Below are 15629 nucleotides of genomic sequence, written 5' to 3' on the forward strand. Positions count from 1 at the left end.
GTTTAGCTCCAACCCTGATCAAACTCACCCACCTGTGATTTTCTAATGATCCTGAAGACTCTGATGAGCTTGCTCAGGTGTGTTTGATTAGGGTTAGAGCTAAACTCTGCAGCAGCGGGCCAGATTTGAGGATGCCTGCCCTACACCTAACCCTACCCCTTACAGGAAACTACTGGCAATTTTTGAATGTCATAAAACACAGTTTTGTATGTTTTTTAAGCCTTTTGTTTTACGGTAAAATAGGTAAACCATGTTTACGTTGTAGTACCCATGTTATTATACACATTTGTGTCCTCGTAAACCATATATACCAGAACACACACACTCTCTCTCACACACACACACACTAGGGGTGTGCGATATCGTCTGCGATAATATTGTACTTGTTTTAACGATGTGCAATTTGACAATATCGAGTATTTTGCAAAAACCAAACAAAACACCTACGGAGTGCACGCATACATTAGCCTACGTGATGACAACGCGGGTTAAAGGGGTCATATGATGCTTTTTTAAAGATCATTATTTTGTGTATTTGGTGTAAAAGAATATGTTGACATGATTTAAAGTTCAAAAAACACTATTTTTCTGTACATTATTGTAGGTCCTCTATGCCCCGCCTCTCTCAAACACAGTTTTCTACAAAGCCCCTCCTTCCTGTTCTGTTGTAAATAATCTTAATGATTAAGATTAAATAATCTTCCCAAATGCATCTACTTCCGGAAGGCCAAATAAAGTGCTTTTGCTTTCGCCTAGAAACACAGTGTCTCCACTACTGCGGTTACTGAAACCACGCCTTCTTTCTTTGCGTGAACATTTGGGCGGCGTTACACAAATATTTCCACATCGTGACGTACACATGTGGGGTGCGTTTAATGAGGCGTTTTAGGGGAGCGTGGACGAGTCTTAACTTTAATAAAGAATATCTCTTTGGTTTTGAGACTTTAGTCTTTGTAACTTCAGGGATCTCATCTATGCACAATCAGCTTGTAACACTCCAAAGAGAAAGGAAAACTTGAAATCACATCATATGACCCCTTTAAACAGTGCACGTGCGCATATAGAGCTTGTTCTTTCACTGCATGATTCAGTCTATTAAAATGCATTAAGAATGGTAGCAAAATTCAAGATATGGGGGCAGGCAGAAAATGTATATATTTACGTTTCATATTGTTAAAATCACACAAAGAGTGCCATTTTTTCTTAAAAATAAGCATGATTACAAATGTGATATTGAATTTATACAACAGTTCAATAAACAATAAGTTAATATTAAGAGACTTACGTTTTAGACACCATATTGCCTGTTTTTGCTCCATTTCGCCGACAAAAAATAATTCCAAACAGCTACAGCACTGTTTTGCATCTCTGAACAACATGACGGTGCTTTGTTCCTGAATGAATCAACCGTTAAATGATTCGGTTCAGTCGCAATGACTCACTTATTACCAGTGACTTTCTGCCACCTGCTGGCGGTTTTAATTTCACATTTAAAGCCTATTTTCATTTTTAAAATAATTTCAAGTATCAGTATTCAATGTTTTGTGTTTAAAATGTAAAAAATTGCATTTGTAACTGTTTAAAGCACTCCATGTCCCACTGAGCTGCATTAAATTGTATGTAAATACATCTAAATGCCACTTCAGATGCAACTTCTGCAAAGATTAATTTTGATGATACTGGATTCATTTGTTTGGTAACAGCCTAAATGTGTATTATCTTAATTGACTGATTAAATGTAACAATTTGACTCAAAAGATGTACACTTTTAGAAAAAATTGCTTTATTAAAGGTAAAAATCTAATTTAAACTTAAATGAAATGTGAATTGACCACACAGAATATGAAGAATATCAAAAACTGCAGCTGTCCACAGTAGTCAGATATCAGCACAATAACACACTCTGCAAAATATAATCTAATTATCATTATCGAAAAAAAAAAAAAAATAGAGATATCATTATCATCAATATTGCACACCCCTAACACACATACACACTCTCTCTCTCACACACACACACACACACACACACACAACTAGGGCCTTATGAAATCAGTTTTATTTTTCCCAAATTCATTTTTTTGCGTAAAAATTTTCTGCACTCCTTTTTTAATGGTTGAGTTAAATTTTATTAATCAAAAGCATGTCTAATTAATTAAAATCATGAAACCAATACAATTAAACATCAATTAATTAAAAGTTTAACAAAAATGATCTGTTTAGGGCCCTATGAAATGTTACATTTTTTCTCACCTTGTTTTATTGTTATCAAATTCTTGGTTTTAGCATGTCTAATTATTTCAATGCATAAAAAACAACTTATTTATTCTTAATAATGAAGGCTTGCTACATTAATTTATCTTTTAATTAATGAAAATTAAACTTTCATTAAGTTTAACAAAGATGCTATTTTACTATTCAAATTTTATTCAGTGAGGATGCATTAAATTGATCAGAAGTGACAGTAAATGCATTTCTAATGTCACGAAAGATTTCTATTTCAAATAAATGCTGTTCTTTTGAACTTTCTATTAATCTGTCAATTCTGAAAAATAAAATGTATCACGGTTTCCACAAGAAAATATTCAGTAGCACAACAGTTTAAGACTGATAATAATCAGAAATGTTTCTTGAGCAGCAAATCAGCATATTACAATGATTTCTGAAGATCGTGTGACACTGAAGACTGGAGTAATGAAAATTCAGCTTTTAAATTTCAGGAATAGATTACATTTTACAATATATTTACGTAGAAATCAGTTATTTTACACTGTAATAAGATTTCATAAACTAATTGTTTTTACTGTATTATTGATCAAATAAATCAGCCTCTGTGAACAGAAGATAGTTTTTTTCAGAAACTTCATACCGACCCCAAACAACAGAGTAAATTACGTGAATTACCTTTAAAGCCAACAAAAAAATAAAAATGTACCTTTTATTTACTTTTATAATGCACAGCTCCTACTGTGATTGACTAAACAACATGTTATGATGTTAAAAATGTAAATGTAAAAAAACAACCTATTACTGAAGTAAAATGCACTGTGAAAAACTAACGAAGTCGGTACATGCACAGGCGGCATTCTGTCATAGCTGATAAACACACAGATGAATAACAGACACAGAAGTGTGTTCATGCTCAATCTGAGCGCACTGATGCCGTCTCTAGATGTGATGAGTTGTGGTGGGATGAAGAGGGTGTGGAGGCAGCAGGTGAACTGATCTCAGCTCATCACTGACTCATCCACACACACACACACACACACACACGCACACAACTGACTCACTCACTCAACCACAAAATTCATCAGGGAATCTGCGGGGGTTTTACAATCAAAGTTTAGGCTTTTTAAGATCTGCACTAATAAAATTAATACTGTTTGTCCATTCAGAACAAACCCATACAATCTCAAATCTCAAGATTATTTTACTTGATTAAACAGGCTGTGGCACAGATTCAATGAGGACATATATGACTTCTCAGCAAAACAGGGTAACTACAAGTGCATATTCAATATGCACTGAAACTGGATAATGTATCAATATATCATTACATACAAAATATGGGTCAACAATATTAGATTTTGCTGATACAATAATAAAGCATTTAAAGGGATAGTTCAGCCAAAAATGAAAATTCTGTTATTAATTACTCACCCTCATGTCATTCCAAACCCGAAAGACCTTCGTTCATCTTCAGAACACAAATTAAGATATTTTTGATGAAATCTGAGAGCTTTCTGACCCTCCAAAGACAGCAAGGATACTAACACGATCAAGGCTCAGAAAGGTACCAAGAACGTCAACAAAATAATCCATGCGTCATCAGTGGTTCAACTGTAATTTTATGAAGCTATGAGAATACTTTTTGTGCGCAAAGAAAGCAAAAATAAGAACTTTGTTCAACAATTTGTCTCCTCCGCGTCACTCTATAGCGCCATTTTGTCGAGTATCACAACGCAAGCGCGTGCTTTTCTCTAACCGTAAACAAAGCGCGGCGCGCACACACGTGTTCTACGTCAACAGCACGCGTTGTTTACATACGAGGAAAGCGCGCGCATGCACATACCATAAATTATTGTTGCTCCTCTCTGCTGTGCCTTTCTGAAACGCATCCATTTTGACAAAGCTTATCGTTCTGAAAAGCGCGGTGTACTCTGATTGGCCAGCTATCCAGTGCTATCCAGTGATTGGTCGAATACTTCAAGCATGTGACAGAAATGTTACGCCCCTTACCATATTTGGAAACACGCAGCGTCTCCACGACAACAATACTACAGCGAGAATAAAAGTTACGCCTTCTTTCTTTGCGTAAACATTTGGGCGGTGTTATGTAAATCGTAGACGTAGATTTGTGGGGTGTGTTTGAATGAGGTGTTTTAGGAAGGCGTGGACGAGTCGTGACTTTTATAAAGAATCTCTCTTTGGGTTTGAGACTTTAGTCTTCGCAACTTTACAGATCTTATCTATACACAAACAGCTTGGAACACTCCGAAGTCAAAGGAAAAGTTGAAATTGCATCATATGACCCCTTTAAACTGAATTCAAGGCTTTTTAAGGACCCGCAGGGAGCCTGGGTATTGGTCAAAAATGTAATGTCTGTGCAAAATAACGCACAATACAGTTTAATGGCTGCTAATAACTGTTTACGGCCAGTAATGTCTCTCTGGTGCACGGTTCAGTGTGCAGGGTGTTTTTGAGGTGGTCTGATGTCTTACTTGGGTATGAGGGAGAGCTGTCCGATGCTGGAGTGATGCCAGACGGCGTGGGCCAGCGCCAGAATGTAGCTGCAGTGCATCTCTGAGTACGAGCGGTGACAGGCCGTGAAGTCCAGCAGCTGGAACGGGTAACCGACCCACTCCGTCTCCGAACTCAGAACCGGACTGCTGATCACACTCACGATACGGTCATGAAGCACGATCCAGTACGGCTCCTGACAGAGAGACAAGAGAGGGAGAGAAAATGACTTCACCTTGAACAGAGATGCTCAGTTCAAATCATCTGTCAATTACGGTTCCCAAAACAGTGACTACAAACACCTCAGAGTTCAAATCCCATCAGGGACCGTACGTGAAGCAAGGTTTTTATAGTTCACTAAAAGAAAAGTGGTTAAATAAAATATAACTTGAAATAAAATAAATGCTAACTTGGGTTTAGGGTTACTGGCAAGTAATTGTACATAATTAATTTTTATTATAATAGTAAGTACATGTAACAAGGACACCTTAAAATAAAGTGTTACCCAAAATTGCTAAATAATAAAATAATTAATAATAATTAATCAAATAAAAATAGAAAATACAAAGATTTTAACTAATTTAAATTATTAATAAAAACTGAAATACGATACTAAAAATAACACTGCTACAAACTTGACAATTACTGTCTCAATCAACTCAAGAGAAAGAGTCAATAAATGAATGAAGATCGTGTGCGTACAGGCAGGGCCGTGATGACCAGTCCAATAGCGTTCATCCACGCTGTGATGTTCTCCCGAGGAACCAGCGGCTGACTGCAAAACACACATTCAATACTCAGCGCTCACATGACTGTAACATACGAATGAGTATGTCTGTGCATCTCACAGGCATGAACTCTGACCTCTTGAGCACGACATTAAGCAGAGCGTTGCCCACGTCCTTCCCCGGCACGGCCAGAGCCATCAGCTCCACACAGGTGACGTGCAGCGCGTGAGCCGCCGGGTTTGGAAACTCGTTAAACCGCCAGTCACAGTTGGGGAACGGCCCTGGAGATTTACCTGCCATGGGTAGCACTGGTTAAGGAAGCGTTTCTTGACTCCTCTCTCGCCACATTCAACACGAGACAACATCCACTGAGTGAATTTTGACACTTTTGCAAGACTCTTTAAACTAGGAGTTCAGCTCCAGCCCTGATCAAACTCACCTGGCTGTCTGTAACTTTCTAGTAATCCTCGATTAGCTGGTTCAGGTCTGTTTGTTTGGGGTTGGAGCTAAACTTTGGAGGACTTAGGAATTACAATACTAATATTAAGGGTCGTCTTAATTTCTTTGCTTTCAGACATCAAACCACGGAGGATTTATTTTGGCAGAAAACCAAACGGAGGCCATAAATAAATTTTTCTGACAAAAGATTTATAAGTGATTCTCATCACAATTTTTTCAAGAGGGTTGGTGTGTTTCATTTTCAAATGCATTAAATGTAGCTGCATTTAGTGTGAACCGAACTCCGAGATGCTGAAAACACAGAGATCATGAGCTGCTCACGTGTAAGAGAACACGCGCTCTCTCTCTCTCTCTCTCTCTCTCTCTCTCTATTATAAATAATATAAATTGCCCCCTTGATTGTGTTCTCATAATCATGCATTGTTAAAATCTATAAACAGAAGTTGGTTTCATATACTCGGCAATGCATAATTTGCTTTTTGATCGTTTAAAAGGGTCATGAACTGAGAAACCAAAATTCCCTTGATCTTTTGACATATACAAGAGGTCATTGTCCTGTAAAAACATCCTGTAAGTTTCAGAACAAAACTTTGTCGTTAGTCTAAAAACAGCCTATATTGAAGCCAGTCTGCCAAAACAACAGCTTGTGGAATGTGCTACTCTATGATGTAATAGTGCGGATAAGCACCGCCTCCACAGAAGATCAATGCCTGCTTCTACATCACTGCCTGTTTGGCCCCGCCCACCGATTCTACATCACTGCCTGTTTGGCCCCGCCCACCGATTCTACATCACTGCCTGTTTGGCCCCGCCCACCGATTCTACATCACTGCCTGTTTAGCCCCGCCCACCGATTTGTGCATGTAGTGTTGTTAGAGCGAGGCGAACACAGGTCAAACACAGAAACCAAATGATAAAGATGCTCTGAAGGCAACAAGACGCTGTGCAGTGCCAAGCGGTGAAAACACATCGCCTTCCTTCTGATCCCAACGTTAGGAAAGAGTGAATGAGCTTTATTTTTTAATGAAGATCCAGACAGCGTCAGTAAGAACTTCATTTTAACATGGATTTGTTAACAAACAAGGCACAATTCGACGCAGGATTTTCAGAAAGATTGAAACTAAAAGACGATGCTGTGCGACTATATATTGGATCCAACAGTAATGTCACAACACAAGTGAGTAACTGTTTTCATTACATGATGACTATTGCTTTGTCTGGTAAACAGGTTGTTTGATATGTACTGAGTATTTATGCGTTTTTGACCTAAATCACAGCAGTATCCATCTGTGAGTCAATCTATGCTGTCAATCATACACAACTGTTAGCAGTGTGAGTTTACTTCAGAGTCTACAATCCTCCACAGCTATTCAAACAGAGCCTTCTGATGAGGGGGTTACAAACAGGACAGAAAATAGCCAATTACTTCTAAATTATGATGTTTTTTGATGTAAACGTCTTGATAACATTATAAGTGGAGCTCAGAGAACAGTACAAAATAAAAACAGAGACAGTTCATGACCCCTTTAAGGCCATTTCATGATCCTCACGCAGTCACCATGCCCTAATGTGACAGCGCTGGCTGTGGTTGCTCAGTAAAGGATATTATCCACGAGCCGGCCGATGAGTTTGCAGTAGTACGTGTCGTCGGGGATCCAGACGTTGTCGTCTCGGGGGTTCATGCCACACTTCAGGTACGTCTCACTGAGACACCAGCCGGGCATGCGGTTGTCCTTGAGCGAGCTCATGATGGCGTGGACCAGCTTCCGCTTCAGGTTGGTGCGATCTCGCAGGTGTCTCTCGTAATAGTGCAGCGTGTTGTACAGGTACGTCACCGGACGATCTGCACGTAGACAGTTTTAGGATAACAGTACAAAGTTTGATTATTTTAATATCTACACTACCAGTCAAACGTTTTTGAACAGTAAGATTTTAAATGTCTCTTCTGTTCACCAAGCCTGCATTTATTTGATCCAAAGTACAGGAAAAGCAGTAATATTGTGAAATATTTTTACTATTTAAAATAACTTTTTTTTAAATTTTATTTGAATCTATTTTACAATGTAATTTATTTCTGTGATCAAAGCTGTATTTTCAGCATCATTACTCCAGTCTTCAGTGTCACATGATCCTTCAGAAATCATTCTAATATGCTGATTTGCTGCTAATTTGTTTTTTACTATTATTATGATGTTGCAAACAGCTGAGTAGAATTTTTTTCAGGTTTCTTTGATGAATAGAAAGTTCGGAAGAACATTTATCTGAAATAGAAATCTTTTGTAACATTATAAATGTCTGTATCATCACCTTTGTAAAAGTATTAATTTCTATAATTCATGTTCATGTTCCATGAAGATATTTAGTAAATTTCTTACCGCAAATATATAAAAACTTAATTTTTGATTAGTAATATGCATTGCTAAGGACATCATTTGGACAGCTTTAAAGGCGATTTTTTCAATATTTTGATTTTTTTGCACCCTCAGATTCCAGATTTTCAAATAGTTGCATTTCAGCCAAATATTGTCCTACACTGTAAAAAGTTACAAGTTAACTTAACTTAAAAAAATTGAGGAAACCCATTGCCTTAAAATTAAGTAAATAATAAAAAAAAAAAAGAAAAAAAAAAAGTTAGGTGAACTTGACAATGCGTTTCACTTATTTTTATTAATTATTTACTTAAAAATTAAGGCAACAGGTTTCCTCAATTTTTTTAAGTTAAGTTAACTGATCACTTTTTACAGTGTATCATAAACCACACATCAATGGAAAGCTTATTTATTCAGATTTCAGATGATGTATAAATCTCAATTTCCAAAAATTGACACTTAAGACTGGTTTTGTGGTCCAGGGTCACATATATACACGGATTCCAAAATTTTTAATTGTATAGTGTATAATGTTACAAAAGCTTTTTATTTCAGATAAATGCTGATCTTTGGATCTTTCTATTCAAAGAATCCTGAAAAAAAATGTACTCTACTGTTTTAAATAGGGATGCACCGAATGTTCGGCAACCGAAATTATTCGGCCGAAAATAACCAAAAAAAAAAAAAAAAACCCACTTTCGTTGTTTGTCCAAACAAGTGAAAAGACCGGATAATTTTTTACCGAACAATAATGTTTTTGATGATGTATAGAGAGTGAGAGGCGCGCTTTATAAATGCAGCAAACATGTCGGCAGTGTGGAAGCATTTTAAAGTATCTGAGAAAGACACAAAACTGGCCGTTTGCAGACACTGTTCTGCTGAATTGTCTAGAGGGGGTTCATCTGCAAAAACGTACAGCACTACAAGTTTAATTTATCCTTTAAAATCAAGACACCCCGAACGGCATGCAGAGTACGAGAAAGACACGGCAACGGCGGCAGCAGCAGCGAGTTCCTCCTCCCAGTCCCAGCACACCCACTCCATCTGTGGCTGACTTTTTAGAAAAGACAAAAAGGTTTCCCAACGACTAATGCTCAAGGAATGAAGCATTTATATAGCGCTTTTATTGTGTATTGCTATACACCCAAAGCACTTTACAATTATGTGGGGGGTCTTACTAAAGGCATTACTAAAAAGATAATGGAATTCATCGCCTTGGACGATCAACCATTCTCAGTTGTAGACGACGTTGGATTTCGCAGGCTTATGGACTATACTGAGCCCTGTTACACCATGCCTAGTAGACGTTATTTCTCAGATGTGTGCTTACCTGAGATGTATAACGTCATTTCAACTCAAGCACATGAGCTCTTGGCTACAGCCCTCAGCTTCACGTCAGATATATGGAGCTCGGACGTAAGCCCCACCAGTATGCTGAGTTTAACTCCACAGTGGATCGACACAGATTTCAAACTACATGAAATATGCAAGAAATATGGCCAAAGCCTTGGAAGACTGCAATCTGAAAGGCATACGGTGCATGGCCCACACAATTCAGCTAGCGGTCAACGACGGATTGTTGAGTCAGCGCAGTATAGCAGATGTGATAGCAATAGGCAGGAAAATTGTTGGCCACTTTAAGCATTATTCACTTGTCTATACGTGCCTACAATCTATCCAAGAGCAGTTCGGAATGCCACCAAAACGTTTCCAACAAGATGTGAGCACTCGGTGGAACAGTACATATTATATGTTGGAAAGCCTTTTTGCACAAAAGCTAGTCTTGGCTGCTTACATAGCAGATCATGAACTGCCCGCGACATTTACCGCATACCAGTGGGTGTTAATCGAGAACGTCCTCTCTCTTCTCGCCCCCTTTGAGCAGCTAATGAAAGAGATAAGCTCATCTGATTCATCGGTGGCAGACGTTATCCCTTTACTTGCAGCACTAAAGCGTCTTCTTAGCAAAGAGGCTGAAACAGACCACGGAGGGAAAACAACTAAAAGTGCGCTCTTAGAGGCTGTCAACACGATTTAGTCAGGCGGACTCAGAACCCCTGTACTGCATCGCGACTGTACTTGATCCACGATATAAAGATCATCACTTGGATGTGGGGAAAAAGAAGCGCACACGAGAAATGATCCCGTCCGAAGTGGATTTGGGAAAGCCGTTTGGTGATGAGACGCTCAGGGGACGCACAGCGCAGAAGAGGTCGGAGACAGCGCAGATAGAAAAAGGGCCCATACTACCACCCGCTGTCCGACATGTTTGATGACATTTTTAAATTGTAGTTTTGTAATTTATTTATTTTTCTCTGAAAAAGCAAGACAAAATAGTGAAAAACACATTTTGACTATTTAATTTATGCAATGGTGAATACGAAAAACCATGTTCGGTATTCAGTATTCGCCTTCGGCCAAGTGTTTCATTATTATTCGGCTTCGGCCAAGGATTTTAATTTTGGTGCATCCCTAGTTTTAAATATTCATGATAATAATAAAAACGTTTCTTGAGCAGCAAATCAGCATATTAGAATGATTTCTGAAGGATCATGTGACACTGAAGACTGGAGTAATGATGCTGGAAATACAGCTGCGCATCACAGGAATAAATTACATTTTAACGTAGTAAAAATATTTCACAATATTACTGTTTTTGCTGTATTTTGGATCAAATAAATTCAGGCTTGTTGAGCAGAAGAGACGTCTTTAAAAAAAACAAAAATCTTACTGTTCAAAAATTTTGACTGGTAGTGTAAATAATAACTGATTAACTGAAACACTTTTAATTCCCTGAATGCAAACCATCATGACTCTCACCATGGAACTTGTAGAGCCCCCCGAGGTGATCGAGCAGCGTCTCCAGAGACTTGGACACAGGCAGCAGCTCCAGGAAGCGATGGATGACGATGTCGAACACAGGAAGGAAGCGCAGACACACGTTCCCGAAGTAGATGGGCAGGTACTGTAAGTGCAGCTGAATGGGAGGGTTGACCTGCTCTGCCAGACCTTCAAAGTACAGCTTCTCTGGATACTTCTGCACGGGACACAGAAGGAGCTCAGTACTAACATAACCACCATTCAAAACGCTGTAGTTTTGGCAAAACTCATTATCTGGACTAACCTTTAAAAAAAACATTGCTGCCTGATTTCAGCTGAACATTTATGTTAACATATCATAGGTTACAGTCATAGTCACACCACTCCAGTCCATCAGTTAACATCTGGAGAAGACAAAAGCTGTAACAAATCCATCATTAAGACATTTTTAACTAAAATATGAGTCTATGATCCATAATAATGCTTCCTCCAGTGAAAAAGTGCATCTGCTGTTGTCTCTCTCATCAAAATCCAGCCACATATTTGTTTAGAGCTGTTTTGTCTTGTAAACGCTGCTTGATCTGCAGATTTCTCTCCTGATTCACACCAGAACACTTCTTCTCTGGAGGAAGCGTTATTATGGACTCTGTGGTATTTTAGTTAAAAACGTCTTAATGCTGGATTAGTTTCAGCTTTTGTCTTCTCCGGATGTTAACTGATGGACTGGAGTGCTGTGGATTATTGTGATGTTTTTATCAGCTGTTTGGACTCTCATTCTGACGGCACCCATTCACTGCAGAGCATCCATTGCTGAGACACTGATGCAGAGACACATTTCTACAAACCTGACGAAGAAACACACTCATCCTGATCTGACTATTCCTTTAAATTTGTTCATCATATAAAGTGATCACGTCACAAGTCCTGGATTAAACTGCTCGATGAGTTTTTGAAGCATCAAAGTTTTGGTTGAGCAGACTTTGAATGGAACAACAGAAATCTCTCGGGTTTCATTAAAAATACCCTCATATGTGTTTTTAACATGAATGAAACTCATACAGGTTTGGAATGAGTAAATATGGACAGATTTTTCATTTCTGGTTGAACTATCCCTTTAAGACTTAAACAGTTTTGTATATTTCAGTCTTGGCCCAGTAGAGAACAGCTGTTGAGGACTCTACAAGTGCACTGATCAACATCAAGAACACAGCGCTCTTCTAAACTCACATGTTGTCTTTGGTCTTAGTTTGAACATCGTGGTCGGGTCAGATCAGGTCAAACTGTGTGCTGAATTATGTTGTTTGCCATTCAGCACAAATACACAAGAGCTGAAATGTCAAGGCAATCTGAGGTCAATCTCTCCTTGAAATACCACAGAAGAGAAGATGGGAGGGGGGTAATAACTGTGTGCTTATGACATTTCAGACAGCCATCAAGCTCGATACGCAGCCGAATATCTTCAACTGAGATGGTTTTCTGTTTCATATCTAAAGGTCAAGAATAGTATTATACACAAATCCATAACTAATGTGCATCTGTCAGAGGACAGCTGCTGAATATCTGGAGTGCCAGTGTTTGCTGTGTCTGCTCAAGTCATCTCTTTATTTATTTACTGGCAGGTCACTTAAGAACAAACGTGCATTTACACAGCTTAAGGTCTGAGAGTGAAGGGCATTAAGGACAGTAAATCAAGCACAGCACAGTTAGATAAAAAGACATTAAATGACTGAAAACGGATGCCTGTTACACAAGTGTTTCTGAGGAGGAACGATCACTGGATTAGTGAGAGTTTGTGAGCTATATGCCATCAGTAGTGGATGAATGGAAAATCTGAGCACAGACTCTACACACATTTTGCAGTAATTTGCTGGACGCTGCTGCTGCCGCCATTATCTAATGTGCCATTGTGTGCTCGCTGTGTGTTAATGCATGATTTTTTCCCCAGACGATTCTAAAGATTTTACTGGTCATGCCAGTCAATTCTAGTGCTGATTCCATACATAACACTGTACTAACCCTACTAACCTGCACTGGCAGTATTAATGTTTGTTGCACTGTTTAAAACAGTAAAAACAGCAGGAAGTTTACTGTAAAAAACAGGGTACCAGCATTATAGGTTTTACGTATTGGACTTAAATTTAGATCAATTTTGAATTAACTGATGTGTTAATATACATAATTTTTGAAACATTTTTAAGAGGTAAATATACAAAGTGCACACAGTGTCATACACACAAATACAAAACAATCACATGCAGTAATCATTCATTTGACAGCATCCATAAATCCCTAATACATGATGAGTGGAAAAACTAACAAGAAACAATTATTCCAGTGAAAACCCATCAAATGTGAGCTGTCACACAGAGGATACTGGGAACGTCAGTTTACGTTTTTCACACTGTAGATTGTAAAATGACTTGTTATTTTTTACTTCCAAAAACTGTAAATTTAAATTTCATGAAATGTCCCATAAGATCTTTTACCATATGGAGTAAGGGAAATTACCGTTAAACACTTTGAACAGGTTTTTACGAGTCTGACTGGGGCTGACCAATGAAATCGTCTGTGGGCTGGGCTTTGCACTGATCTGGGGAACAATCACGTGTTGTTAGCGTGTAGCAGGCTGTGTGTGTTACCTTGTGGTAGGTCATGTGTTTGGTGTGCCAGTCACTCTGGAGCCAGTGTTCGGGGGCGTTCTCCTTCACGAAATCACTGACGCGGTTGCGGAAGTCGTTGGGTTTGAGGAGGAGGAGTTGGATGATGAAGTAGCAGACCTGAGCCTCGTTCCCCTCGTGACTCCTCATCGCCTGCGTGGAAACACACAACCTTCAGTGCATTTGTTTGGAAAGGTTTGTTCAGTGTAGCGTGTCGAGACGGCAGAGCTCTCAGGAAATGGAAACAGGGGCCAGCTGTTCAAAAGTAATCTGATCGGATTTTGGCCATCGGATTGAATCAAATCTTGAAAATGGGTTGTTCAAAAGAAAAAAAAAGGATTCTGAATCCAATCTTGGTTTTGATCTGGATTTAAATCCTCAGTTTGTGTTGTTTAAAACGTTTTAGTAAGATTGGGATACTTTAGTTTAATAGCTATGACAGGAAACACTGGAATCTAACAATGCCTTTGAAAAAACTGTTAATCCTAAAAAAATAATAAAGCATATAAATCGAATAAGCATGTTATAAACTCCTTAAACATTGGTGTTTCATATTTTAGAGCAGTCGCCTGCAATTTATGAAAGAAATAAAAAAATCAGATGCAACCCTCTTTGTAATCCTTAACATTTTCATAACTGTAATTTCATTACACTTTTTCTCAGTAACGGTGACTGATTACAAGTACTTTTATTTTGTAATTAAATTCCGTTATTCCATTACAGCATGTAATAATATATCCCTAGCTATCAATATCAATCAAAAATATTAAAATATTTAATAATATTCAAGTTGTTTTTTTTTTTTTTAAATCACTGATTGTAAACTACATTGGCACAATCATCAGTGTTGGACCAGTCAGAAGTAGTTATTTGTGTAAATGCAATGCAAAACATTTTTTCCTCCATCAGCATGTCCCTTTAGGGGCTCCGTAGAGCACTAGTAACCCAGATCTGGAAATCTGAAAAAGTGTGTATCTGGATCAGGGTGATCCAATCCAATTTTGCTTTGAAAAACCGGCACAAAAGTAAGATGGGTTTCCTGATCCTGGATAACAAAACATGGGATTTCCAGATCATTCTGATCCAGATGAAACGTTCTGAACAAAGTGGCCCCAGTATCTGACTGCGGCGAGATCTTCAGGCGGGCGCAGCAGGAAGGGTCAGTGTCACTGATGTGACGGTTCGATCGGGCTGATAAATGGAGCACGTACAGTACAGCAGGAAGCTGATTGATCAGCGGATGCGATGCCCAATCATCAGGCTGTTTACACAGTCGAGCTGGCCTTCTGTTAGCTTCTGACACACAGATAATGTTTCACATGCAGCTTCTCTCGCATGCTGCGCTAACAGGCCAATAAATCCTTGAGTCAAACATGAAACGAAGCACAGCTGGATCACTGGAAATATAAACACACTGCTTTTTGAAAACAATTACATTAATCAAATCAGAAACTATGAATCTGCATTTTGGAATAGACATAAATAATGCCTCTGTTTTTAAACCTCAGTGGCACAAATGCAGTTTAATTTCCATTGATTAGGTCTTTCAACAGTCTTTTTCAATGATTTAATGATTGGTTTGAGTAATCACTCACTCAAGTCCCAGTGAATCAGCTACTGGTGGCTAAACCTGATGATCATGTTCTCCAGCATGATCGGAGATCTTCCAAACAACAACCTGAGCTTTACTAGAAGAAGAAAATCTGACCGTCTGTACAGAGTCACATGATCAGTGACGTTCATTTACTGTTATTTGATTAGTCATCAAAAAATAGTGGTCAAACGGAAATATTTATTTCATGGTACATAGGGCTGGGCGATATGATACTTATCAATGAGTGAGCAATGATAATTAT

At 38.5% G+C, this 15629-nt stretch overlaps 1 protein-coding gene across 3 annotated transcripts in view; it reads right to left on the bottom strand.

The window, feature by feature from the left end:
* med23 (mediator complex subunit 23) overlaps positions 1–15629 on the bottom strand; it is a 79615-nt gene that overhangs the window by 11509 nt on the left and 52477 nt on the right. For 2 of the 3 annotated variants that reach the window (XM_058754936.1, XM_058754937.1), the window contains 6 exons: positions 13756–13926; positions 11117–11333; positions 7534–7770; positions 5605–5770; positions 5443–5515; positions 4722–4936 (listed from right to left, as the gene is read on the bottom strand). In XM_058754936.1, the coding sequence (XP_058610919.1) occupies positions 4722–4936; positions 5443–5515; positions 5605–5770; positions 7534–7770; positions 11117–11333; positions 13756–13926 (1079 nt within the window). The remainder of the gene's footprint in view (positions 1–4721; positions 4937–5442; positions 5516–5604; positions 5771–7533; positions 7771–11116; positions 11334–13755; positions 13927–15629) is intronic. The other variant, XM_058754938.1, reaches the window with a different exon arrangement.

Source organism: Onychostoma macrolepis, chromosome 20 (genome assembly GCF_012432095.1).
Source record: "Onychostoma macrolepis isolate SWU-2019 chromosome 20, ASM1243209v1, whole genome shotgun sequence".
Lineage (NCBI taxonomy): Eukaryota > Metazoa > Chordata > Actinopteri > Cypriniformes > Cyprinidae > Onychostoma > Onychostoma macrolepis.